The sequence below is a fragment of the Stenella coeruleoalba genome, assembly GCF_951394435.1.
Source record: "Stenella coeruleoalba genome assembly, chromosome: X".
Lineage (NCBI taxonomy): Eukaryota > Metazoa > Chordata > Mammalia > Artiodactyla > Delphinidae > Stenella > Stenella coeruleoalba.
Genome location: NC_137152.1, coordinates 87,078,173 through 87,104,866, shown reverse-complemented (window position 1 = coordinate 87,104,866; position 26,694 = coordinate 87,078,173). Strand labels below are relative to the sequence as shown.

Here is a 26,694-nt window from a genome sequence, read left to right as displayed (position 1 = left end):
TTTAAAATCAAGCAGGGAAGGGAGTTTCAACTTTTAAGAACCACAGGGACAGGAGATGAGGTCTGGGGTCCAAGGGTCTCATCATACAGGTCCCCTGGAAGGGCTGTACTCTGTATAAAAGTTTGGAGTAGACCATTGTAAAGTAATTATACCCCAATAAAGATGTTAAAAAGAAAAAGTTTGGAGTAGAAAAAAATCTGCATCTTTGGCATAGGGAAACAAGAAAGTTTATCTGACTGACTAAATCAAAGATGGAAGAAAAAATTTCCTCTGAGAATTTAAAGCACAGGTCTGGAACTCATGTGAGCTTTGGGTTTTAATTTATCCTACCTGCATGACCAAGGAACCTGTACACTGAGGCTCTTGGAAGAAGCAAAGGTAAAACTGCTTTGAAGGGCTGCTCCCACAACACAGACTGTAAGAATTTTTTGCAGAATGTTTTTAAAGCCCAATTAAAGAAGAGATTTCAATTTTAAAAAGCCTACAAGATTTAGAGAACAAACGTATGGACACCAAGGAGAGGAAAGTGGGGTGGTGGTGGTGGTGTGATGAATTGGGAGATTGGTATTGACATGTATGCACTAATATGTATAAAATGGATAACTAGTGAGAATCTGCTGTATAAAAAAATAAATAAAATTCTAAAATTCAAAAAAAAAAGTGAAAAAACCCCACAAGATTAAATGATCTACCATGAGTGAGAGTGAGTGGACACAATCACCAGCAAGATTAGAATCCTGAGAATCATTGAGCTAGGGGATAATAGATTTGAGAAAATTATCCAATATTAAGGAAAAATAGAGATGAAAAATACGTCTGAGAGGCTGAAAAACATGGAGGATAGAATGAAAGGTCCAGGGACTTCCTTGGCAGTCCAGCGGTTGGGACATCACCTTCCAATGCAGGGGGTGTGGGTTCGATCCCGGGTTGGGGAGCTAAGATCCCACACACCTCATGGCCAAAAAACCAAAACATAAAACAGAAGCAACATTGTAACAAATTCAATAAAGACTTTTAAAATGAGCTACATCAAAAAAAAAAAAAAAATGAAAGGTCCAACCTAGATCTAAAAGGAGTTCTAGAAGGAAAATAGTGAGAATGGGAGAAAGGAAATACTTGAGTACATAATGGCAGAGGATTTTCCAGGACCGATGAAAGATTTAAGAACAAGTGCCAAATAAAATTAATAAAATTAAATCTATATGCAGACACATTATAATCAAACTGCTGAACACCCGAAACAAAGAGAAGAATCTTTAAAACTACCAGAGAGAAAAGATAGATTACCTCCAAAGGAACAACAATGAGATAGACAGCAGACTTTTAAATTATGAAATATAGCCCAGAACACAGGTAAATAATATCTTCAAAGTTATGAAGGAAAATATCTGTCAACCTAGATTTCTAAGCCCAGCTAAATTATTATTCAAGAGTGAGGGCAATAAAAACATTTCTCAGAATGAACTGAGAGAATCAAGAACTCACAGACTGTCGCTGAAAGAAATACTAAAGTATGCACTTCAGAAAGGAAGCACTAATGTGGAAAAAGGAATGGTGAGCAAAGAAGTGGTAGATATGTGGGTAGATCTAAATAGCATCAGTCATGAGAAAACAATAATGAGGATGATGAATAATTTGGGGGTATGAAAACAAAGTTGGAGAGGTATAGTTTAGCTAAAACTTTCTATGTCTTTGAATCATGTTAAGGGGGTTAGAACTATTGAGAAACTTTAGACATTTGAAGTAAAAAAAAAAAGTATATATAACTTCCAAATCAGCAGGAGGAAAAGAGAATTTTGAAAACTGACTAATAGAAAAAAAAAGGCAAGAAAGGAGAAAAAAAACTTAGAAAAAAGCAGAATAAGACAGAAATCCCATATAAGGTGATATAAATAAATCCAAGTGTATCATTCATCACAATAAATGTAACTGGATGAAAACATGTGAGAATCTTTGTTGCATTTAAAAATCCAAAATTTATCTAAATTCTGTTCATAAAAGTCATACCTAAAACATAAAAGCACAGAAAGTGATGGAAAAAGATATGCCAGGCAAATACTAATCAAAGTGGATGTAGCTATGTTAATGTAAAGTAAAACATACTTTAAAGCAAAAAACATTATTAGGGATAAAGAGTGTCACAGAGTATTGATAAAAGGAATAATCCACCAGGAAGACAGAACAATTTTAAGTCTGTCTGCAGCTAAATATATTGCCTTAAAATACATAAAGCAAAAATTGACAATATTACAAGGAGATAATGAACAAATCATCATCACTGGTAAATTTTATCGATAATACACCTCTTCATGTTGATACAGAAAGCAGGCCAAAAATTAACAAGAATGTAGAAGATCTGAACAACACAGTTTAAAAAAGAAAAACGAGCTGAAACACAACATTGTAAATAAACTATACTCCAATAAAATTAAAATATTAAAAAAACTTGAGTTGATATATATAGATAGAATTCTGTGCCCAATAATTACAGAATACTCATTCTTTAAAAATACACATGGATCATTCATTTATCACACTTTTTTTATCACAATGCAATACAATTAGAATTCCCAGAAACAAAAAGAATATAAAAAAGAATATACTTGGAAATTAAAAGAAAGTAGGTTTTAAAGCCAGTTTGTGTGTTATCATCATATTTGGGGGAAAACTGGTATCTGTCTTAGGCATTGAAAGAAAAAGTTGGAAAGAGGCACTAAAAATGGTTAAGAGTGGTTATGGTTTGTTGGGTTACAGGTGATTTTAAATTTTGCTTTATTTTTTTTCCTGTAGTTAAATCTGTTTTTTCTTTTCTTTTAACATCTTTATTGGAGTATAATTGCTTTACAATGGTGTGTTAGTTTCTGCTGTATAACAAAGTGAATCAGTTATACATATAGATATGTTCTCATATCTCTTCCCTCTTGCATCTCCCTCCCTCCCACCCTCCCTATCCCACCCCTCTAGGTGGTCACAAAGCACCGAGCTGATCTCCCTGTGCTATGCAGCTGCCTCCCACTAGCTAGCTATTTTACGTTTGGTAGTGTATATATGTCCATGCCACTCTCTCACTTTGTCCCAGCTTACCCTTCCCCCTCCCCATATCCTCAAGTCCATTCTCTAGTGTGTCTGTGTCTTTATTCCTGTCTTGCCCCTAGGTTCTTCATGACCATTTTTTTTTCCTAGTTTCCATATATATGTGTTAGCATACAGTATTTGTTTTTCTCTTTCTGACTTACTTCACTCTATATAACAGACTCCAGGTCCATCCACCTCACTACAAATAACTCAATTTCGTTTCTTTTTATGGCTGAGTAATATTCCATTGTATATATGTGCCACATCTTTATCCATTCATCTGTTGATGGACACTTAGGTTGCTTCCATTTCCTGGCTATTGTAAATACAGCTGCAATGAACATTTTGGTCCATGACTCTTTTTGAATTATGGTTTTCTCAGGGTATATGCCCAGTAGTGGGATTGCTGGATTGTATGGTAGTTCTATTTTTAGTTTTTTAAGGAACCTCCATACTGTTCTCCATAGTGGCTGTATCAATTTACATTCCCACCAACAGTGCAAGAGGGTTCCCTTTTCTCCACACCCTCTCCAGCATTTATTGTTTCTAGATTTTTTGATGATGGCCATTCTGACCGGTGTGAGATGATATCTCATTGTAGTTTTGATTTGCATTTCTCTAATGGTTAATGATGTTGAGCATTCTTTCATGTGTTTGTTGGCAATCTGTATATCTTCTTTGGAGAAATGTCTATTTAGGTCTTCTGCCCATTTTTGGATTGGGTTGTTTTTTTTTGATGTTGAGCTGCATGAGCTGCTTGTAAATTTTGGAGATTAGTCCTTTGTCAGTTGCTTCATTTGCAAATATTTTCTCCCATTCTGAGGGTTGTCTTTTCGTCTTGTTTATGGTTTCCTTTGCTGTGCAAAAGTTTTAAGTTTCATTAGGTCCCATTTGTTTCTTTTTGTTTTTATTTCCATTTCTCTAGGAGGTGGGTGCTTTATTTTTAAAGAGCTTTTCTGTATTGTTAAAGTTTCCTACTTGGATCATGTAAGCATGTACTTTTTTTCTAATTAGAAAAAAATCAAATGAATTTTACTTAGGATGAAGTGTAGAATAATAACTTGCCTAGGCTATTGCAATAGCTTCCTAAGTGGTCTCCTCATTTTCATTCTTGCCTCCAAATACATTCTCTTCTCCAAAGAACTTAGAATAAAATTCAAGTTCCTAACCTTAGCCTGTAAGGTTCTACATGACATTGCTCCAGCCTACATTTCCAACCTTACCTCCAGTCACACTTGCCAGATTCATTCTACTTCAACCACACAGGCTTTAATTTCCTTGAACTCTACGCTCCAGGTTCTTTCCATCCTGGGTCTTCACATTTGCTACTCCTTGCACTTAGAAGCCCTACCACCCTCCTTCCCTCAACACTCTCTTTGCCTGGCTAAATCCTAGTTATTCTCCATGTTTCAGCTGAGTATGAAATCCTTAGGGGAGCCTTTTCTGACCTCCTTCCCCAGACTAGGTTTGGTTTCTCTGATATTCTCAAAGCACGCATTGTTCTCCTTCACACTAATAATAAACTTGAAAATATGTGTTTATGTGTTTACTTGGTTATTGTTGGTCTCCCTTGCTAAACTACTTGCTCCACGAGGACAAGGACCACATCCGGTTTGCTCATTGCTATATGCCCAGCACATAACATAGTGCCAGGCATGTGGTAAATGCTCAGTGGATATTTGTTGAAAGAATGCATTAATGAGTGCATGAATGAATGACTGAATCTTCACAAACGCAACTTGAGATTATAAAACCAAAAAGGGAGGTAAAGAAGTTCATGAAGGAGAAGGCTAATAATATGCCACAATCGTGGTTTTAACTTCCTTTTGTATTCTCTTTTTCTACATTTGCTTTAATGGACTATTCCCCTTTAAAGAGAGAAAAGTCCTGTGAATTAGCTTAAAAAAACAAAACAGCAACGATAACAAAGTTGTTACTTCTGAGGCCAAGGACAGTGAAGTAGGATGATTTGAAGATGGGTATAAATTACTAGATCACATTTCATTGTCCTGAAGCTCTGTTTCATTATATAATTGATACAGTACAACATAACCAAAGCCCAATTCAAGTTGCCCTGGATATGCTCTATCTTCTCTTCCAGGGACAACTTGTACACATACAGTCAGCTTGAGTAATAATGGTCTTTGTAATTAGGGCCACTACATAGAAAGAAGAGATACATTTTCCACTGACTCACTGTTGCTCTCTAGAGAAGAAAAATATTGGCTACTGCTTAGGTTTACTCCAGAGTTTAAAGTTTAGGGTATAGTCTTAAATTCTTAAAATACAGCCTTTTAAAAAGATGTTAAGAAAGCAAAGTAGGACACTCTTAATTCTGTGACACCATGGACTTAAATTCACAGACACTAACTTCTTTTCAGTTAATCCCACCCTCAGAAGAAAGTCATGGTGGTAATTTCAAAGTCAAATTCTCTACAAGAGCTTGGTGTTTTAACATAACCACTTTTTCCAAAATCTCAGTCTTTTCCTTCTATTTGATCTAGTCATAAACTAGATGCTTCATAGTTATCTGCATAATTAAACCTAGACAATATCTGCTTGAGTATTTAGTCCCTTAATTGTTCACATCTTTCCGCTGTTCATCTCTTTTCAAACTTTACTCCCAGGTAACTCCAGAGTTCTACAATGATGTGTGAGACCAAGTCAAGTTATTCATAAATAATTCTAAAGTAAACTTATGCAATACAGTACAGAAGAGGCAGGGTACAAATTCAAACATAAGTATGTCCAATTACGATATACGAAATGAGAGAGACAGGATTTGTAAATGCGCCACACTTTTCTTTATATTCCTTTTAAATGTCAAGAAATTCAATTAATATAAACACAGTACTCATAAAGGCATTGTTAATAATTATTAGTGCACAAAAGGAAAATATTTTTAACTTAAATAGATCCAAACACTGAGAACAGGACCGAGGAAGCCAAATAACACTGTGTGCTCAAGAGTATTTCTTATTCAAGTAAACATGTTGTTAGTATGGCACATCAAACTATTTATAATCCTCTGTTATTTGTATATTCCAGAACAATAGTGAGAGCCTAAACAGAGAACACTCGAAATCATTTGATTAAATCAACAAAAAGGAAACTAAATAAACTTTTCTGGTGACAGTAATGACCAATTGCTATGCACCTGACTGTATCATGGTATAATCAATTGGCTTAAGTTCTTCAAACTACTGAAATAAGTGGACCAACGATTTCATGGTCATATTTCAGTTATTTAGCTGACCATGTAGTAATCTAATTGGTTAGCCTGTAAATTCTATCCAGCTATCACTATAAAAATGGAATAGCTTATTAGTATGAGAAAACAGCATTTCCTACTAGATTAATAGAAATGACTGTAAATGATGAGAATAGTATTAGAATTGAATTTAGGCCCTGCCTGAAATATGTCAGAATAATAAAGAGAAGATAGTAAACATTAACCAATTTTTTCAAAGTTTTTTAAATTTTTTATCAGTGGTATTTTACCACTTTTCCTCCTTATTCATGTTGTTTCAGAAGAAATTAATAAAATCCAACTCTCGTTTCATAGTCATGGTGACCTCGAGAGTCTCAGTTTCAGCGATATAGAAAGCTTTGGCACTGTTGCATTCCACAGGATAGGGAAGGGTTAACAACAGCTTCCTAAAAAACAAAACAAAATAAAAACCTAGAATCAGTGATATCAAGACAATGGGAAGCAATATATATCACCACAATGTTAGGAACCAAAAAACTATTTAGTATACCATTTTTTTGGCCTTAAAAATCCAACCAGTGGTTTTGACCACCCCTCTTTTTTTCTAAATTGACCTCATTTTGCATTATATACACGTAGTCTCAGGCTATGTTTATTGGCATAGAAATAGAACCATTGCAACTTTAAGTTGGCTGGATAGATCTATTGCCAGTCATACTTATGTGTAGATGGAATGTGGCTGCCTGATAGAAACCTGAAAATTGGAATGGTTCTAAATAATTCTGCTAACACAACTGAATCTCTACTACTACATTAGGTGTAGTTATTGAAATTCAGGCCTGGAATGATTTCAATACCAGATCAATGAAAGTGCTTTTCTCTGCCTGCTTCTGTTCTTTCTACTATACATTGGCAAAAATTTCCTGTGAGAGATTGCTGAGTGTAGTTTGCAGTTTATGGCTCAGCTGCTGGATAATTGTATGCTTTAGATGCATGGTTGGGATGAGACATCCATAATTCTGTCATAGTGGTATGAATCTGAATTATGCATAGGGTCGGCACATGCTGGTATCTGAAGAAAATTAAATACATGAAACACTTGTTACCTCACATTCTCAGTAGAGAAGGCTTGAGTATCTCTATAAAAAGTGGGCAGAAAAGCTCTTTTAGAAGGTATAAGGTCCAAATCAGTATAGGAAATGTGGTAATTTTTAGGGGTACTTATTGAATACTTGTACAAAGAACTAGTATTTGAAAATAAAGCCCTTGAAAATCAATTGCTTCTTTGCTCATTTGCAAAGACCTAAGTTCAGGAAACTGGGCTCATTAAAAGTATTTATCACACATCTCTGGAACCTATAGGAGGAATTTTCTGTTACTCTTGTTCCATTCCAAATATCTGGGGTAGGAGAAACAACTTTCTCCACTTGAAGTAATGAAATCGCGATGTTTCTTAATATACCCTGTAATATTTGGCATCTCAAAAAAAATGGGTGCAAAAACCATTGAGTCCTTTTTTTTTTTTTTGGCCATGCTGCACAGCTTGCAGGATCTTAGTTCCCTGACCAAGGATCGAACCTGGGCCCACGGCAGTAAAAGCACCAAGTCCTAACCACTGGACCACCAGGGAATTCCCGAGAGTCCATCTTTTTAAAGTTGTTTACAATATAGGTTGTACTAGAGTTAGATTTGCTTTATCCCTTATTCTACAAATGATAGTATATTCACTTTTAAAAGAAAGCAAAGCTCAGTGGTGGTAGCTTCATTGCACTAAAAGACACCTAAAATCAGTTGAAGAAGGAGTTCCAATGATAATGTGCACTTCTCTATCCAGAGAGAAATAAATTCAAAAGAGACAGTGGCCATTGGAATGGTCCATCTATCCCTGCATTTTTGTCTAGTCCTTAGTAGTACAGCTTCCCATGCTAAAATTTTGAGTAGAAACTGTGCAACTTATTTAGGCTCTTAGAAGAAGGAAAATACTGTGTGATATCTGAAGTGAGAGTTATATTTTAAACAATATAAAATTCTACTAATACTTAATCATATACAATTCATTGAAGAACAGGACTGTGTTTTATTTCGGTGTCCCCCCAGTGTCTAGCAGACTTCATAAATGTTTGTTGACTGAATGAATAAACGAATGAAAAGCAAACAGGTCACCACAAAATGATATTTGAATAACTGGTATAAATTAGTACTATAATAAAATATGAATGAACATTTGAACCCAATCCCTCTGCCTCTACTTTGAAAATATATTTGCCTTTTAAGAAGCTACAGTTTAGTCACTGATCAAATGTTTATCCAGTGTTAATTTTCATTAGAAATTATTTAAATGCAAACAATAATATATGAAAGTAAAACCCCAAAATTATCTGTACAGTGAACTCTATAGACTCACATGTTTACATTTATATTAGAGAATTCAAGTTGATGTTTCTTTCTTTTTTTTTTTTTTTTTTTTGCGGTACGCGGGCCTCTCACTGTTGTGGCCTCTCCCACCGCGGAGCACAGGCTCTGGACGCGCAGGCTCAGCAGCCATGGCTCACGGGCCCAGCCGCTCCACTGCATGTGGGATCTTCCCGGACCGGGGCACGAACCCGTGTCCCCTGCATCAGCAGGCAGACTCTCAACCACTGCGCCACCAGGGAAGCCCCAAGTTGATGTTTCTTGCAAGAGATTTAAATAAAGGACAACCTTGTTCTGTACATATTCACATAATGCACTTTTTATTTTATGTAGTTAATAAATTATTTGATTTACATATCTGGGATAAAAAAAGGACATGGCCTTTTTAACGTTTCCTATTGGAGACATAACTATTTTCAAAGAAAGTGCAGAAATAGCTACTGAGCTGCAGTTCACTATTCCATTTAGAAAATATTTTTTTAGGTGTTTACGTCTTTGAATATCAGCCAACTCTCAATCTATTGGGTTGGCCAAAAATTTCGTTCGAGTTTTCTTGGAAGACATATGGAAAAACCCGAAATAACTTTTTGGCCAATGCAATAAATCAAAGGAGCACCGCAAAGGTGAGATAATCTAAAGCAACACACAACCAAAAATTAACTCATATTTGTCTTCAGAGTGTGTTTTTATTATCACATTCAAGGAATTCATTTATGATATTCTTAGAATTCATCTTAAAAACTAATGAAACCCCATATGACGATAAAGTCAGGAGATTCTGAGACATTATACAATTTCCCCTATCTTTCTTCCTTTCTATCTACTCCATGTTGGGAATCTACATACCAAAACAACGTTGTAAAAAATGAAGAATTCAGCAAACTGTTTTATTTCTTTTCCATCTACAATGCTAAAATTCTGTTTTATTTATAATTTTAATGCAGTTGACTATCAATAGACTGATATTACTAGTCAATTCAGTTAAAATAAATTCACTTGTTTTGCCTTATAGATACATTAGCAGAATGTCCGCTCTTATCTTTCTTGGAGCCGGTAAGCATAGTGTTACAGGTGTCAAAGTTAGAAACTAAAGAAAGTAGATGTGCATATCAATAAACTAAAAAACAAGACACATTTCCAATAATACAATTTCAGGTAATAGCGTGGCTCCAAAGCATGTTCAAGTGTTTAGGAAAAGTGATAAAAACTTTAATTCTATCTTCTGTCTTCTATCTTAATTAATGAATCTTCTTCTTAAGAGACAGTACCTTCATGCACTGAGCATTTAATGTATAAGTACTGTAAGATCCAAATGACCTAGTGCAGCCTACATTCTATGTGGAAAAATATCTCTGTGTGAGTCTTTCATTTAGTGAGCTCTGATAAATATCTGGAATGACAGCATAGCCAGAGCAGCTGCCTAAAGATGGATGGAGACAGTGAGAACTGCTAGGGGAACGGAAATTAACTCCATAGTGTGTAGATATGTGTGTGCTTTTAACAAGTGCACAAATATCATGAAAAATTTGACTGTTCATTTAACCAACTTTCCTTGCAAAGTTTGTGTGGAAGAGTAAATGCGTGTATAACATGTAATGGAAAAAAATTACAATACTCCTTGAAGTGAATGGTAGGAATAGGGAATGTAATTTTTATAATATGAGACTTTTTTTGAGTGAATACATTTTTGAAATCATATTAAGTAATGAGAAAATATTTGATATGTATTCATCTGTAGATCATTTGGGGTTAAATGCATCTACTGTAGAAATCAAGGTTAAGCTATGCATTTTACGTTGGGTTGTTTACACACAGAAGTCTTTTGTACCAGAGATTTAATTTTGTTATTTTCTTGAAGCCCTACAATCAACAAAGGACAATTGTAGGTACTGATAATGGAAGGAAGAGAATGTGTTAGGAGCTGACTGCTCCCCGCACCCAGTTTGAAATGTCTATGAGTTACAAAGAATCACTGCACTCAGCCAAAGTGTGCTCACTGCTATACATCCAGATGAAAAGTGAACAAAGCAGTGAGATATTTAGACATTTTATCTAGCACCTGCCAGGTTCTATAGATTCCCTCCTTATAGAGTTAGTTTTGAGAGACAGGGCTGATTTATCCAGGTTTCAAGATAAACATTTTTATCAGAATTTTACCGTATACATTGTGTTCGGGGAACATGATTTGAACTTGTATAATAACAAGACTACTTTGAAAATATCAAATGTTTAGTTGAATTATTCCATTATCATCTGCATTATTTTTAAATGTATTCATGTAACTTGAGGATCTAGTGATAAATTAGCTGTTAGAACTTTTGTTTTAAGCAATTGATAAGACTTTTTGTTGATTTTTAGATGAATATAATCAAATTTAACCTTAGAGCCCCACAGTATCCAATATGCTTAAAGATTGCTTCTTTCATGCCATCACTGTACCAGAAAGCCACATGCAAGACTTACAACTTAAGAGATTTTCACCTCTAGCTATTTTTCCTGACAGATAAGCAAACTGTATCTGAATGTCAAGGACTATGTCTTGGTGGTATCAACCTAATCCAAATGTATGCATGTAAAGTAGGAAAAAATCTAGGTATTTACAAATATATGTTTATATTACCTAGATCAAACATCTGAATGACTGACTTTTTCACTTTTCTTCAGACTTTAGGAGTGATACAAAATAATTACGTACACTTTTATAAAGGATATTGACTAAAGGTTCATTAATATTATAATATTCATTATTCTAGTTCTAAGTTTTACTCACTTATTAGGAGTACGGAGGTCAAGGGTCATTTCCTGAACGTTGAGTTCAATTTCAGAAGTGATCGTATTTGGCAGTTTAATTTTAATCTGAAAGAGAAAATGAAAAATACTGTTGTCTTGAGGAACAGTTAATTTGAAGAGTGCAGTAAAAGACAGGGGAATGAGAAGTAATACTTATTTAATGCCGACTATGTGCCAGACTATGCTCTTTCCTCGTAACAATCTTGAGAAGCAGTGATTATTACCCCCATTTTACAGATGGAGAAACCAAGATACAGAAAAGTTTAGTGAGTGACCCAAGGCAACTGTCTGTAATTTGACTAAGATCTATCTGCCTCCAAAACTATTATAGAAACACTTTGGTTACATGCCTGTACATTCACTGCTTGAAGGTGCATACTAGTGCACCTGCTAGAGTTGGGGACCTTCAACTACTTTTATATCACTGGGTACTTTGTATAAAAAGTGGTTAGTTCTCATGTTGGGTGTGGGTTGGTGATGCCATGTTATAGTCTCCTGGTATAAACTCCCATACACATTTCCTGGAGAAATGTAGGGGTCCAGAAAAGTTGTTAACAGAACAAAAGAGAAATAACAATATGACCCCTACACAAAAATGGGACTATTTATTGATTTAGTAAGATTTCACTTAAAACTGTCTCATCTCAATTATGAGCTAGAAGACTTGAAATCTTGGATATCTGGTGAGTTCAGAGCTGGAATAGCAAGCATAAAAGCAACAGGTTATAAAGGAAATACATATCAAATAAGTAGTGGGAAAAATTAGAATTCCTTATAAGAAGCTTAAAATAGGCAATAGTGTTTTTGTGATATAAAGTATGTGAATGAATACATGTCTGTGAGTTATATTTTACTTTATTAAACTGTATATAAACAAACATTTGTAAATAGAGCTCTACAGGTCCTACTATCTAAATATATCCTTTAGTTAATATTTTCATTAAACAAAGAATTACCTCCTAATTTATATTTTGAAAATTCATATCTTCTTAATTAGAGATGCTTTGAATGAGAGAAATAGAACATTTCTCAAAGAGGTAGTTATAGGGGCTCTACCTCAAATTAAATGAGCAGTCTACTGGACAAGAAAGACCTATTCTTACTTCAATAACATTCAGATCTGATAGTCAGGTTGAGATGTTCTTTAGTTGCAGGATGACTCATTTCACCTGGACTAAGAAGTACAAATATTTGCTTCTTTAGTTTGAAATGTTTATCTCTTTCAAGGTAAAAAATTATTTCCCCAGGGTCGAAATGACATTTGAGTAAGGAAAAAAAAATTATGACAAGTGAAATTTAGATACAACTTTTGGGTAGAACTTCAAAGTGGTTCTTAAAATTGTTTGCAACTCTAGTTAAGGGTAATTCAGAAACAACTCATTAATTTTTCCTCTTGAGGAAATTAAAATTGTGTACTAAAATGGTTTCAGAGGAGGGACAGGAGAAGGAACAAATTAAGTTCCTTAATGATACACATTAATATCTCATAAGGTAGAAGATTCAATGAAGAGTCAACAGAGAAACTCCTCCTGAAACATGAATCAGACTTCTTCAGAAATACTTTTATTGAATACCTGGAAAATAGACATTGTTATTATTGACTTCGAACTGACTGTACCCAAGACCTAACTTGTCCAGTATTAGTAAATACAGTATGTCACTGACCAAACAAAGGGATTGATGTTCCTCTCTTTACATAGGAGGCAAACTGAATTCATTTCAAAGAAAAATTATTTTAATAGGTAAACTAATGAAAATAGCTAAAAATGTCATTGGGAAACTTTCAACCTTTTGGGAGCTCAACCTTTGGAGTCAAACTTGGGCTTGAATTCTGGTTCTGTCACATATTATTGCTTATTAGTTATCTATTGTTGTATAACGAAAACCAATTATACTTCCTCCCCCCCTTAATTTAATGGCTGAAAACAACAATAAACTTTTATTATCTTACACATTTTTCATAGGTTAGGAATTCAGGAGTGGCTTAGCTAGGTAGTTCTGGCTTAGTTAGGGTCTATCATGAGGTTGTGGTTAAAATACTGGCTGAGCTGCAGACATCTGAAGGCTTTACTGGGGCTAGAGAATTTGCATCCAAGGTGGCTCACTCACATGGCTGTTGGCAAGAGGGCTCAGTGTTAGGGGAACCACTGACCAAAACCACCCACCCTGGCCAGGCCCGACAGTAACCACTTGCATGAGTTATCTTACAACAGGAGGTCCTGGTAAGGAATGCGGAACTAACAAGCTACTACCAACCGAAGAATTCGGGAAAGGTTAAAAGGAGACGTCAGTCCATATGTCCTATCAACCTCCCAGAATCCTCCTCGCTGGAATCCATCTTGGCTGAGCCATGCGCACACCAGCAAGAAGGACCCTGAGTCAGAGTGACTGGCCAGAGACAACCCGGAAACTAACCCCATTACCATAAAACCTGAGGCTGAGAGCCATGTGGCAGAGCAGTTCTCCTGGGTTCCCTTACCCTGCTGCTCGCCACCCAGGTGCCCCTCCCCAATAAAGTCTCTTGCTTTGTCAGCACGTGTGTCTCCTTGGACAATTCATTTCTGAGTGTTAGACAAGAGCCCACTCTCGGGCCCTGGAAGGGGTCCCCCTTCCTGCAACATCTGTTCTTCACCACATGGACTTCTCCATAGGACTTAGGGCCCTGAGTGTCCTTACGACACAACAGCTGTCTTCTCCCCAGAGTGAATGATCCAAAAGTGTGAGACAGAAACCATGCCTTTTTAAAAAATGTAGCCTCAGAAATTATACACTTTCATTTCTGTAATATCCTATTGGTTATACAGGTCAGCCCCATTCGATGTGAGAGGGGACTACACAAAGGGATGAATATCAGGAGGTGAGAATCATTGCGGACCATCTCAAAGCCTGGCTACCACCATACCCAACACTAACTTCAATTTACACTTCTGCCTTCCGGCCTTATGAATAAAAAGTAACAGGAAAAGAGTCCACTAATTTAAAGTTTGTGAGATCCCTTTTTCCCATGTTCAGCCTGTCTTCGGGCAAGTAGTTGAAACTACTCCTTTAGTCTCTATAGGAATTCACTTTGGGGCTTTCCTAGAAATGGGTAAATGTAGGTCAAATTACTTACAAATTATTTTTCATTGTCATTCATTTATTCTCCTCTATGTGTTGTAAAAGAGCTGGCTTAATATGCCAAAACCTTTGGGGTGGGGTCATTAATGTGAGATTGTCATTTTGAGTTTTAAATTTCCTCTTTATTGTCTTGTTCTTATGCTAAATTTATATGACAAGGTGGTTCTTAAAATCTATAAGTGATTAATACAGGCTCCTCAGGTCCTCTGATGAGTGTCTTTGATCATATTTTAAGTTGTTTGAAAATTGAAATGAGAAGGCCAAACAGCAAGTGTTTGTTGGAGATCAACCATTTTAGGCTTCCTCCTGAACTATCATTTCCTGAATGCCAGAACAAAAGAATAAGTGATACATACCTTATATATATAACTTGACCAGTCTATGCTACCTACTGAAATTTTAGTGAAGCTTAAGATATACAGAAAAATTTGGCCTGTCGCTTTGGAAGATAGTCTTACTTTACAGGTTCTAGATATTGTAAAAATATTTTCATTTGACAGAAATACAGCAACTACCTCCAATATACTTGATTTTTAGCAAAGAAATTAAGACTATATGAGTTTCCATTTGAAACATAACATTAGGAAACTTTGATTAACAGAAAAAGTTTGGGTAGGACCCATTCTGAATTGCTTCAGTGATTTAATTTCCCATTGTTTTACTATGGAAACGCATGTGAGATATTTTTTCCATTGCAGCCATAATAAATATTTTATAAAAACTCTCAGGAACAATGATAATCTATAGGAAAGTGAAAAAATGTAAAGGTGATGGACCCCCTACTTTGAAATTGTATAAGTATTTACCTCTGGAGAATAAAAATATAGAGGTATGTGTTCTCCAAAACTAGGACACAAAACCAACAGATATCTTTTAATATTAATGGATACATTTTCTATAAAGTTACCATGGTGAAACATTCCAGTACTATATGGCCATGTCTGTTTCATAAGATCATGGAGCATGACTCCTCTCCTCTCACAGGAGTCAAGAGTAAGTTTAGTTTAGATTTGCGTTTCTCTAATGATTAGTGATGTTGAGCATCCTTTCATGTGTTTGTTGGAAATCTGTACATTTTCTTTGGAGAAATGTCTATTTAGGTCTTCTGCCCATTTTTGGATTAGGTTGTTTGTTTTTTTGTTATTGAGCTGCATGAGCTGCTTATAGATTTTGGAGATTAATCCTTTGTCAGTTGCTTCATTTGCAAATATTTTCTCCCATTCTGAGGGTTGTCTTTTGGTCTTGTTTATGGTTTCCTTTGCTGTGCAAAAGCTTTGAAGTTTCATTAGGTCCCATTTGTTTATTTTTGTTTTTATTTCCATTTCTCTAGGAGGTGGGTCAAAAAGGATCTTGCTGTGATTTATGTCATAGAGGGTTCTGCCTATGTTTTCCTCTAAGAGTTTGATAGTTTCTGGCCTTACATTTAGGTCTTTAATCCATTTTGAGCTATTTTTGTGTATGGTGTTAGGGAGTGATCTAATCTCATACTTTTACATGTACCGGTCTAGTTTTACCAGCACCACTTACTGAAGAGGCTGTCCTTTCTCCACTGTACTTTCCTGCCTCCTTTATCAAAAATAAGGTGACCATATGTGCGTGTGTTTACCTCTGGGCTTTCTATCCTGTTCCATTGATCTATCTTTCTGTTTTTGTGCCAGTACCATACTGTCTTGATGACTGTAGCTTTGTAGTATAGTCTGAAGTCTGGGAGCCTGATTCCTCCAGCTCCGTTTTTCGTTCTCAAGATTGCTTTGGCTATTCAGGGTCTTTTGTGTTTCCATACAAATTGTGAAATGTTTTGTTCTATTTCTGTGAAAAATGCCAGTGGTAGTTTGATAGGGATTGCATTGAATCGGTAGATTGCTTTGGGTAGTAGAGTCATTTTCACAATGTTGATTCTTCCAATCCAAGAACATGGTATATCTCTCCATCTATTTGTATCATCTTTAATTTCTTTCATCAGTGTCTTATAATTTTCTGCATACAGGTCTTTTGTCTCCTTAGGTAGGTTTATCCCTAGATATTTTATTATTTTTGTTGCAATGGTAAATGGGAGTGTTTTCTTGATTTCACTTTCAGATTTTTCATCATTAGTGTATAGGAATGCAAGAGATTTCTGTGCATTAATTTTGTATCCTGCTATTTTATTCATTAAATAAATATCCAAATTCATTCATTAGCTCTAGTAGTTTTCTAGTAGCATCTTTAGGATTCTCTATGTATAGTATCATGTCATCTGCAAACAGTGACAACTTTACTTCTTTTCCGATTTGGATTCCTTTTACTTCCTTTTCTTCTCTGATGGCTTCACAGGTGAATTCTATTATACATTTAGAGAAGAGCTAACACCTATCCTTCTCAAACTCTTCCAAAATATAGCAGAGGGAGGAACACTCCCAAACTCATTCTACGAGGCCACCATCACCCTGATAACAAAACCAGACAAGGATGTGACAAAGAAAGAAAACTACAGGCCAATATCACTGATGAACATAGATGCAAAAACCCTCAACAAAATCCTAGCAAAGAGTATCCAACAGCACATTAAAAGGATCATACACCATGATCAAGTGGGGTTTATTCCAGGAATGCAAGGATTCTTCAATATATGCAAATCAATCAACGTGATACACCGTATTAACAAATTGAAGGAGAAAAACCATATGATCATCTCAATAGATGCAGAGAAAGCTTTCGACAAAATTCAACACCCATTTATGATAAAAACCCTGCAGAAAGTAGGCATAGAGGGAACTTTCCTCAACATAATAAAGGCCATATATGACAAACCCACAGCCAACATTGTCCTCAATGGTGAAAAACTGAAAGCATTTCCACTAAGATCAGGAACAAGACAAGGTTGCCCACTCTCACCACTCTTATTCAACACAGTTTTGGAAGTTTTAGCCACAGTAATGAATGGATTCTTGTCATCAACTGAAAAGCATTCTTAAGTCTCTCCTATCCTAAAAAAAAAAAAACCCTAAACCGGGCCTCCTCTTCAACAAACCATCTCCTCTCTCTCCTCCCTTTCACTGCTAAACTTTCTCAAAGAACAATCTATATTTGCTGCCTTCTGTTCCTCAATTCCTATCCACTTCTCAGCTTTCTGCAACCCAGTGTTGGCCCCTACCATGCCTCTGAAGCTGCTCTCTTCCAAAAATCACCAATGTCTTCTAAACTGATGAATCTAAAAATTTCTTCTGCATCCTAATCCTGCTTTACTTTTCTACAGTGGGAGATACTGTTATAGCTTTCTCCATCTCTGCATATCCTTCTGAGTTCCTCTTCCTTTATCCATCCCTGAAATATTTGTGTTTTCTATGGTCAACCTGTGAATCTGCTTGCATAGGTTCAGAAGTTTCTGCCAGTTCTGGTTCAAGGATTCTGGACCATATAATTAAATATTTGATTAAACCTCCTCAAAATGACATAATCAGAATGTAAAATTACTGATTTTGTTACCAAGTAATATGTATAAGATATCTTTCACCCTTATTTAATACCTGACCTTAAGCCCATCTCAAACACCCTGTCCCTCTCTCTTACCTCTCTGTCTTTCTCAATCTCTATCTGTGCATCTATCTATCTCTATCTCTCTCATTTTCGGGGACTTTTATTTTCAACTCTACTAATTTTGGTATTATTTAAAATTTTAAATATATATAAATTCCATCATCAGAAATATATTAAGTCTATACAATTAGATTAGCTTTTAAGGGAGGTATTCATCCCCCTACCATCGTTATGGAAAAATATTATGATATTAACTATAAATGTATCTATATTACTGAAAGAACTATAAGAAATTTAATTGAAGGTTTACTGTGCTGCCTGGAGCTGATAATAAGGAATTGTATTACAGCTGAAATATCCTTCTCCCTGACACACAGTCTGATAAATAACCAGTCAGGTAAGGTTAGCATAATCAGAAAGCCTACCATAAAAAGGTGTCCATCCTCCAGAATTTTAAATGGGAAAGAGAATCCACTCCATTTTCAAGCAGCCAAATCTATTTATTCATAAGAAGTAAATGAAAACGACTGTTTTAACCTTAACAGAGAAATCGGGATTTGAGAAGCATGCCATTAAAGAAAGAAGTGAATTCTTAGAGGACATGCAGACACTTTGCTCAGAATGATTGATAGCTCTTTCTGAGATGAATATGTGTGATAAAACATGTGACTCTTGGTTGTGTCTGCCAGATGGTGACTGACTCCTATGCCATCCCTGACTCTCACCCCGTTCCCAGTGAGGTTTAAAGATGGAGTAAGGCTCATATCCCAGTGAGGAGGTGACAATGAAAAATAAAAAGAGGCTTAATGGCTTGTTTTTAGTCACATTAACATGTCCCCTTATCAATATAGATCCATTATAGTAGGAGCACCAAAATATTATGTATCCATGGCCGCTCAAAAAGAGTATCAAGCCATCTGCAGGTTTGTCCCCGCTCCTAGGACAAATGATGGGCCATTTGGCAGAATATCAACAAACCTAGCCCCATTCATTTTTGGATTTTAGAGATAGTGTGCTGTTAAACACCCATGGGTGAAAATGGAAATCCACTGACCTACTTCCCCACTCACCCATCCCCATTTCTGCCACAAATAGTCCTATGGGGAAGCCAGGCTATCTGCTTACATATCTTTGATACCTAAAATTCCTTTTCCACTCTCCCCAACTGGCACCCAAGAGGTCAGGTACCTCAGTAATCCCTGTTTCTCAGGGGTAGGCAGGTTCCCATTCTTCCCACCTTGTTTCTAGGACAGCTTTTTGGCTTCTCCATCATCATTGTTTGCATTTCTTTTTTTTTTTTAATAAATTTATTTATTTTTTATTTTTGGCTGCGTTGGGTCTTCGTTGCTGCACGCGGGCTTTCTCTAGTTGGGGCGAGCGGGGGCTACTCTTCGCTGCGGTGCATGGGCTTCTCACTGTGGTGGCCCCTCTCGCTGCAGAGCACGGGCTCCAGATGCGTGGGCTTCAATAGTTGCGGCACACAGGCTCAGTAGCTGTGGCCCCCGGGCTCTAGAGCACAGGCTCAGTAGTTGTGGGGCGCGGGCCTAGTTGCTCCGCGGCATGTGGGATCTTCCCGGACCAGGGCTCGAACCCATGTCCCCTGCTTTGGCAGGCGGACTCTCAACCACTGTGCCACCAGGGAAGCCCATTGTTTGCATTTCTAAAGCCATGTCACAATTCCAACCTCATTTCATTGAGTCGATGTCTCTTAGTTTTCAATACCTAGCCTGGAACTTGAGTTAGAATTTACAATGTCTGTTAGAACTTTGTCTCTGATTGTTGACCCCGTCCCAAGGGCCATTTATTCTGTCCCTGGTTAGACCCATTTCTGCAAGTTTCCTAGTATCCCCCTCAACTCCTCCCCCTCTCCAAACATACACATGTTACTTAAAAACAGTTCTACTTCATTCCAAGCCTGATGAAAGCCAGCACTCTGTGGTATTATATTCTAACCCCTGCAGAGAGCAAACACCAACTCTGAAAATCAACATCTCTAGTCTCTGTCTTTGAATTCCATAGAGACTTGTATTTCTAACAGCCTGCTGGACACATCCAACAAGATTTTCTACAGGCACTTCAAACTCAATATTACCCGAACTTAATATTTTTCTTATAGAACTTTGTCTTCTTTCTCTTTTGCATTCCATACCTGATCCCTACAACACAAACAAAACCACCTTTGTTTACTCTCATTCCAAAAGTAATAGTAGTTGTAAAAAATATAGAAAATTCAGATGAGCAAATATGAATAAAAAACATCTCTAAGATTACCATCCAGATATAAACCACTTTACCTCCCCATATCTCGATTAATGCCATCATCATTCACCTAGTCACTCAAGCTAGAAATCTGACTCCTGTTTCTCCCTTACATATCACATTCAACCACTTTCTAAATCCTGTCAATACTACCGTGGATCCTTGAACAACACTGGGTTTGAACTGTGTGGGTCCACTTATATGTGTTTTGTTTTTCAATAAATACATACTACACATCTACAGTTGGTTGAATCCATGGATGCAGAACCACAGATGTGGAGGGCCAACCATAAAGTTAGAAGCAGATTTCTGACTGTGTGGAGGGTAGGTGCCCCTAACCCCTGCATTGTTTAAGGGTCAACTGTACCTCCAAAATGTTTACTGAAACCATTCTTTCCTCTCTATCTCCACTGCCATAGTCCAGGCTCTTACTTCTCTTACCTGAATTAGTGCAACTGTCTATCAACTGGTTTTCCTATCACCAGTCTCCCAAACTCACACTCATCTCTTACCATAATCTCCACCAACAACTAGAATTGCTCTGAAATACACATCTACTTGTTTAACTCACTTACTTTAAAACGTCGAGGAGCTCTAATGCCCACAAAATAAGTCCAAATTTCATGGTATCTTAGTCTGCTTGGGCTGCCATAACAAAATACTATAGACTGGAAAGTCTGAGAATGCCAGACATGCCAGCATGGTTGGCTTCTGGCGAGAGCTCTCTTTCTGGCTGCCTTTTCACCGTGCTCACATGGCAGGGATAGAAAGCAAGCAGGGCAAGCGCTCTGGTATCTCTTTGTATAAGGGCAGTAATATCATCATGAGGGCCCCACACATGTGACCTCATCTAAACCTAATTACCTCCCAAAGGCTCCATCTCTGAATACCATCACACTGGGAGTTAGGGCTTCAACATATGAATTGCCGGGGGTGGGGGGTGGGGGACACGATTCAGTCCACAGCATATGGTATGATATTCAAAGACTTTTACAACTACCTCTAAGCTGGGTATTCTGTTTTATCTTTTATTACTCCACACCAGTGCATTCTGGGGCTCCAAGAACATCACATATAGTTCTCAAAACACATCATATACTTTCACAGCACTATGCCTTTGCTTATTCTGTTTACTCTGCTTAGACAGCTGTTCCACCCTGGCAAACTATTATGTTCCTCAAATGTCATCACATCCCACCTGTTTTGTGAAGTCTGCTTGGATTTCCTCTTTTTTGTACCCATATCACTTCTATCAAATTCAAACTGCCTGGATTCAAATCGTAGTTCTGCCAGAGTTTAAATGTGTGACCTTAAGCAAGTTATTTAACTTCCTTGTGCTTCAGTAACCTCATTTGTAAAATGGGGATAACAGCACTTATTTCATAGAGTTTTGGCGTGGGAATAATGAGTTACTATGTGCAAAGTTCCTAGAGAAATGCCTGGCACATAGTAAGCATTATATAAATTGTTTTCTGTTACTATATCATGTTAAGTGAAGACAATCAGGATAGAAACTTTTATTTATGGGCTGTAAATGTAGGGAAATGGCTCCACTATGGCATTCTGGCAACTGTGCACTATTCACATAGGCCACGTAAGCAAGGCTCAACTTCAGTCTGCCCTAGGTCTTGGCAGAACATCCTGTGATTCTCTTACAGCATGAGAAGATAGGCAGTCTTGTGAGGAGTTGCCTCAAGGCTGTTTCTTATCTGTCTTTCGACCTTGGAGGCTCCCTATCTTGCAGGAGGATGCCATGATGTTTCAATGAGGCATAGGATTTTCCACCTCCCTTCCCCTGGGTATAGAGGCAGGCTGTTAAACAGCTTAGCTGCAGTCTATAGTTGGCTCTTCAGCAAGAGTGCCCCACTACTTGTGTCACCTGTCATCTGGCTCCTGTAGTTCAATGTTGTCCTGTGGGGCAAAGGGACATGGGGAGCTGATACCATGCTGATCTTGCTTATGCCGTCTGTATAAGTAATAAACTATATCCTTTTGGACTTGTTTCCTTATCGGATGGATCTATGAAAATATGTGCTGCTGCTTATGGACTATTTGACCTCTTAACAGTTAAGCACCTGCAGAGAAGGAGAACCTTATATCTATTTTGTTCAACACTGTATGTCAAGTGTCTGGCCTGTAGTAAATGCTCAATAAGTATTTGTTGAATTTTAAAAATTACAGAAAACAATGATAAATATGTATTCAAGGATATGTATCAAATCCATTATAGTAGAAGTCTTGTGGGGAGGGATGGAGAGTATAGAAGATAAAAGAGAAAATATAATTTAAGATAAAATAAAATAAGACAGAGGCATTCTACTCATGAAGTTTAAGGAAAAACATGCATGTCACCTAGGAGGAAACGCCCTCTAGACTCTCTTATATCAGTGTAAGAGGCATTGTAAGCATGACCTTATTTTCCCAACTGTAATATAAGGAGGAAAGTCTAAATCAACACTTTCAAACTGTGTTACAAAGAGCCTCAGTTTTTCTCCTAGGAGCTGTCTCATAGATGATAGCACCCTTTTAACCAAGGCAGTAGTACGTGTTTTATATGTTAGGCTTTCTCACAGAATTTTGTTTGAAGAAAAGACTTGGCAGCTAAAAGCAAAACAAAACAAACCTGCAAACCACTGGCTTAGTTCTAGCTCTAAAATTAATGTACAGCATGATGACAATAGTTAATAATACTGTATTGAATATTGGGAAATTGCTAAGGGTAGATTTCAGGTGCTATCACCACACACACCCACACACACAAATGGTATGTGAAGAGATGATATGTTAATCAGCTTGACTGTAGTAATCATTTCACTATGTATATGTATATCAAATCAATATATTGTATACTTTAAATATATACAGTTTTTATTTAGAAAATAAAATGCCCAAATATAGATTAAGGCACGGGAAGCTTGGTAACTACAAACTCAGGAGTAGAGCAGCAGGCATAATTTGGATAATGGAACTCTCTGGGTTGGGGTTAGAAGGAAAAGATGGAAGGTTTGCTGAAGACATACATATTCTTAACTCAGAATTTTGTTTAGGATCAACACTTTGATTTAGGACTCATAAATCTTGCTTTCTTATTTGGAGTCTGGGGAGGGTAAAGGAAAGGCGGTTCTTGTAAATTTTTAAACCCCAAATCAGTTCTTGTATTTAAACAGATTGTTTGCGTTCCTATTACCTTCCTCAGCTTAAGCAGAGGGCTTCTTCTTAAAGTCTCTGGGTCAGATTGTTACATAGAGACCAGGTCCAGGACCCAAATAACATATTTAGCCAATTCTAAGGTGTAATTTTCCTCACATTTTTATGTTTCTGTTATTGGGATGAATCACACAATGTGCATATTTAATATAGTAGTATACCTATTTTTCCTATGTTACTAAACAAATGGCACATCTACAATTTGATGATGTCTTAGAGTTGAAAAAATGCCATATTATTAACAGGAATAATAAGCTTAAAAATTGTGCCAGAAATATCTGAGATGAGGTCATTAACCTCTGCAGTCGGAGTCTTCCCAGCAGGGTTAAGCAATGACAGTGGGTGTCATCATTAATATGCCTATAGGATAAAATTCAAGCGCAGATCTGTTTTCTTTTTTCTTTTTTGAGGGACAGCTTACCAGTACACCACTGTCCACAATTATTCTTTACTCTTGTTACACTCAATGCTTACCCAAATAGGTCATGCTATTTCATGCCTGGATACCTTTCCATGTGCTCTTACCTCTGTTTGGAATGCCCTTCTTGGAATGCTGTCCACTGGAGAAATCCTATCCACCTGGTGTTGATCCCCTTCTGCCCTTTCTGCTTCATGTCACCACGTACCTGGTATATGCCTCTAAATATGTACTTGCCATAGTGAACTGCAATGACTTTTTAGGTGTCCATCTCATTACCTGTAAATTCCTTGAGGGTAATTGACTGTTTCTTATTTGTCTTTGTATCCCTAGTACTTAGGACAGTGTCTGGTATGTAGTAGTATTTAAAGATTGAATGTATGAAGAAAAAGAAAGAGGAAAAGAATGCTATACATGTGGTGAAGTGCCATGGCACCAACAAATGTTTCATCTGTTTCTGGCATTCAAAGGTGTCCATGTCTTATCCAAACCGTCTGAACTCCTGGCAAACTTAAAATTGTCAACACTGAATTTAATTGTTAATAATAAAATGGGTTCATTTATGTTAGTTTAGTCTCCCCAGTCAATTATAAGCTCATTAGAGGGAGGGATCAAGTCTTTTTCTGTACATACATGTTGAGTTTTAGATAAATTGTGTACTCCTACTCTGAGGTGTGATTTAGTTTCCAAGATTCTTCATTCAGCATACCTTTATTATTAATGCTGGGAGCAAGCTGCATGAGGGAAATGGAAAGGCTCACAACAGTTTTATTTATTTAGGGCCTAGAATTTCTTTAGAGTTTAGAGTAATCCGCAATACCAAACATCAAAAACATAATCCTACAGTCATTTAAGAGAGAGAAATTTGAATATTACTGGTAAAACCCTGGGAGCTAATTACTTCAAGATCACTTGAAACCTTAACTCATTAAGTTTGAAAAATCTCCTGAGGTCCTTAAAGACGCTATTCCTATTATGTTATGTGATCCAACTGAATGTCTTAGATTTTGCTAATAAGAGAAAGCCTGAAGTTTATGCAAAAGAGAGAATGCATTTATCTTTTGCTTCAGGAAAAATATTAAGCATCTCCTATGGGTACTTCAGTACTCTGTGTTGTAGAGTATTATAAGAGAGGGAGGGGAAAATACAGATGCACAGCCCCTGATCTCAAAAAATAAATTCCCAGCACCAAACACCAGAATTACTAGTGTATATTGCCAAAGTGAGTTGCATTCCACACTCTTGGTTAGGCCCAGTAAGGAAGTCTTATTGATATTGTTGGTATCGCTACTGTTATTATACAGAAACAGTGGCTTGGCAAAGGATGCTCTTCAACATGCTGTAGTGTCATTCAGACAAGGGAGCCAAGTAACATTTTGGATGTCTTTTGAGAGGGTTAAGTCAGTAGTTCAGATCCAAAATTTAAGAAAAAAAATCCCCTTTTATGTCCCCCAATGTAAGTTGAGTCATTAAAAGAAATACAGATATAAGAGATAAGACCGATTCAGGGAAGGAAATATTACTTTTTGATTGACTGTCACTCATCAGAAATTAATAACCAATCAGATGACATGTATGGGACAGAACTAGGATGAAAGAAAATTCAGTCCAGATTGGGCAGTTTTATTAGGACTAGAAGTAGTGCGTTATGTCATTATGATTCTGTTTATTTGTAAATCTTATCCACATGTGTAAACTTAGTTTATTTTGTACATGTTTGCCAATTTTAAACTGTCTATCCTATTATTCCCTTAGTACCTCAAACATAGCAACCACTATTTTTAAAGGGTTTACAGCCTTGCCTATGGTATTATGTATACAACAGTCAATTTAACTATAATGGTCAAATGGAAAATGGGGAAGAGGGGAGAGGCTTACCACTAGATCCTTACAACACGCAGTTGAAGGGTCCTTTCTGGTCAATCCTAGGAACATATCTTCAGTTCCCACCTTCTGTTTGAACACAATTTCATATCTGAAAAAAAAGCCAGCGATATAGAGACTCAAATGAAAGAGCAATTTCCTGTCACAGAGCAGAAAACTAGAAACTTAGGAGGACATGCTATTACAAAAAATAAAAGGACAAAATAAATAAAGTGCTTGCAGTTTTTCAGGCATGTAGCAGAATATAAGGGAAGAGAAGTCTAGAAATTCAGTCAAAAATACCTAACACTGTCAGGATTTATGTTGTGTATACTGGTTTCTAAAAATAAAGCTTGACTATTTCAGAGCTATACAAATAAAATAGATTGAGGGAACTTCTAACAAGATTCTAATAAGAGTAAAAGCAGAAGAAAAAAGGAAGGTCCTTTCTTGGAAAACAATGGCTCAGAAGAATAGTGAGCCCATAATCCAGGGTTTGATGGATAGATGGAAGCATTCCTCTGTTAAATTTAAGCCTCAGAGTAGAGTTAGAAAATCCAGGTTTCGTACTCTTTCTGTCATTAACTGTGTGATCTTGGTCAAGTCACAAACTCATGTGCTCAGCTTCCGGATTTGTACAATTTATGGGAGGGGGTGGGTTTGAACTAAATGATCTCTATTGTGTTTTCTACCTCAAAAATTCTACAGTAGAAACACTGGTAGTGTAGTCAGCACCGGTACAACTATAGTGTTTAGAATTTAGTCCTACAGAATTCTTAGTTCAGTGAAAGGTTTTCCTGGTATTTCACCTCACACATGACAATTC

General features: G+C 36.7%; 1 protein-coding gene across 1 annotated transcript in view; it reads right to left on the bottom strand.

Moving 5' to 3' along the window:
* Positions 1 to 5,882: 5,882 nt before the first annotated feature.
* DNAAF6 (dynein axonemal assembly factor 6) overlaps positions 5,883 to 26,694 on the bottom strand; it is a 40,916-nt gene continuing 20,104 nt past the window's right edge. The window contains exons 5-7 of the mRNA XM_079911602.1: positions 25,884 to 25,980; positions 11,469 to 11,554; positions 5,883 to 6,732 (exon numbers count right to left, since the gene is read on the bottom strand). Of these exons, the coding sequence (XP_079767728.1) occupies positions 6,603 to 6,732; positions 11,469 to 11,554; positions 25,884 to 25,980 (313 nt within the window). The 3' untranslated portion in view covers positions 5,883 to 6,602. The remainder of the gene's footprint in view (positions 6,733 to 11,468; positions 11,555 to 25,883; positions 25,981 to 26,694) is intronic.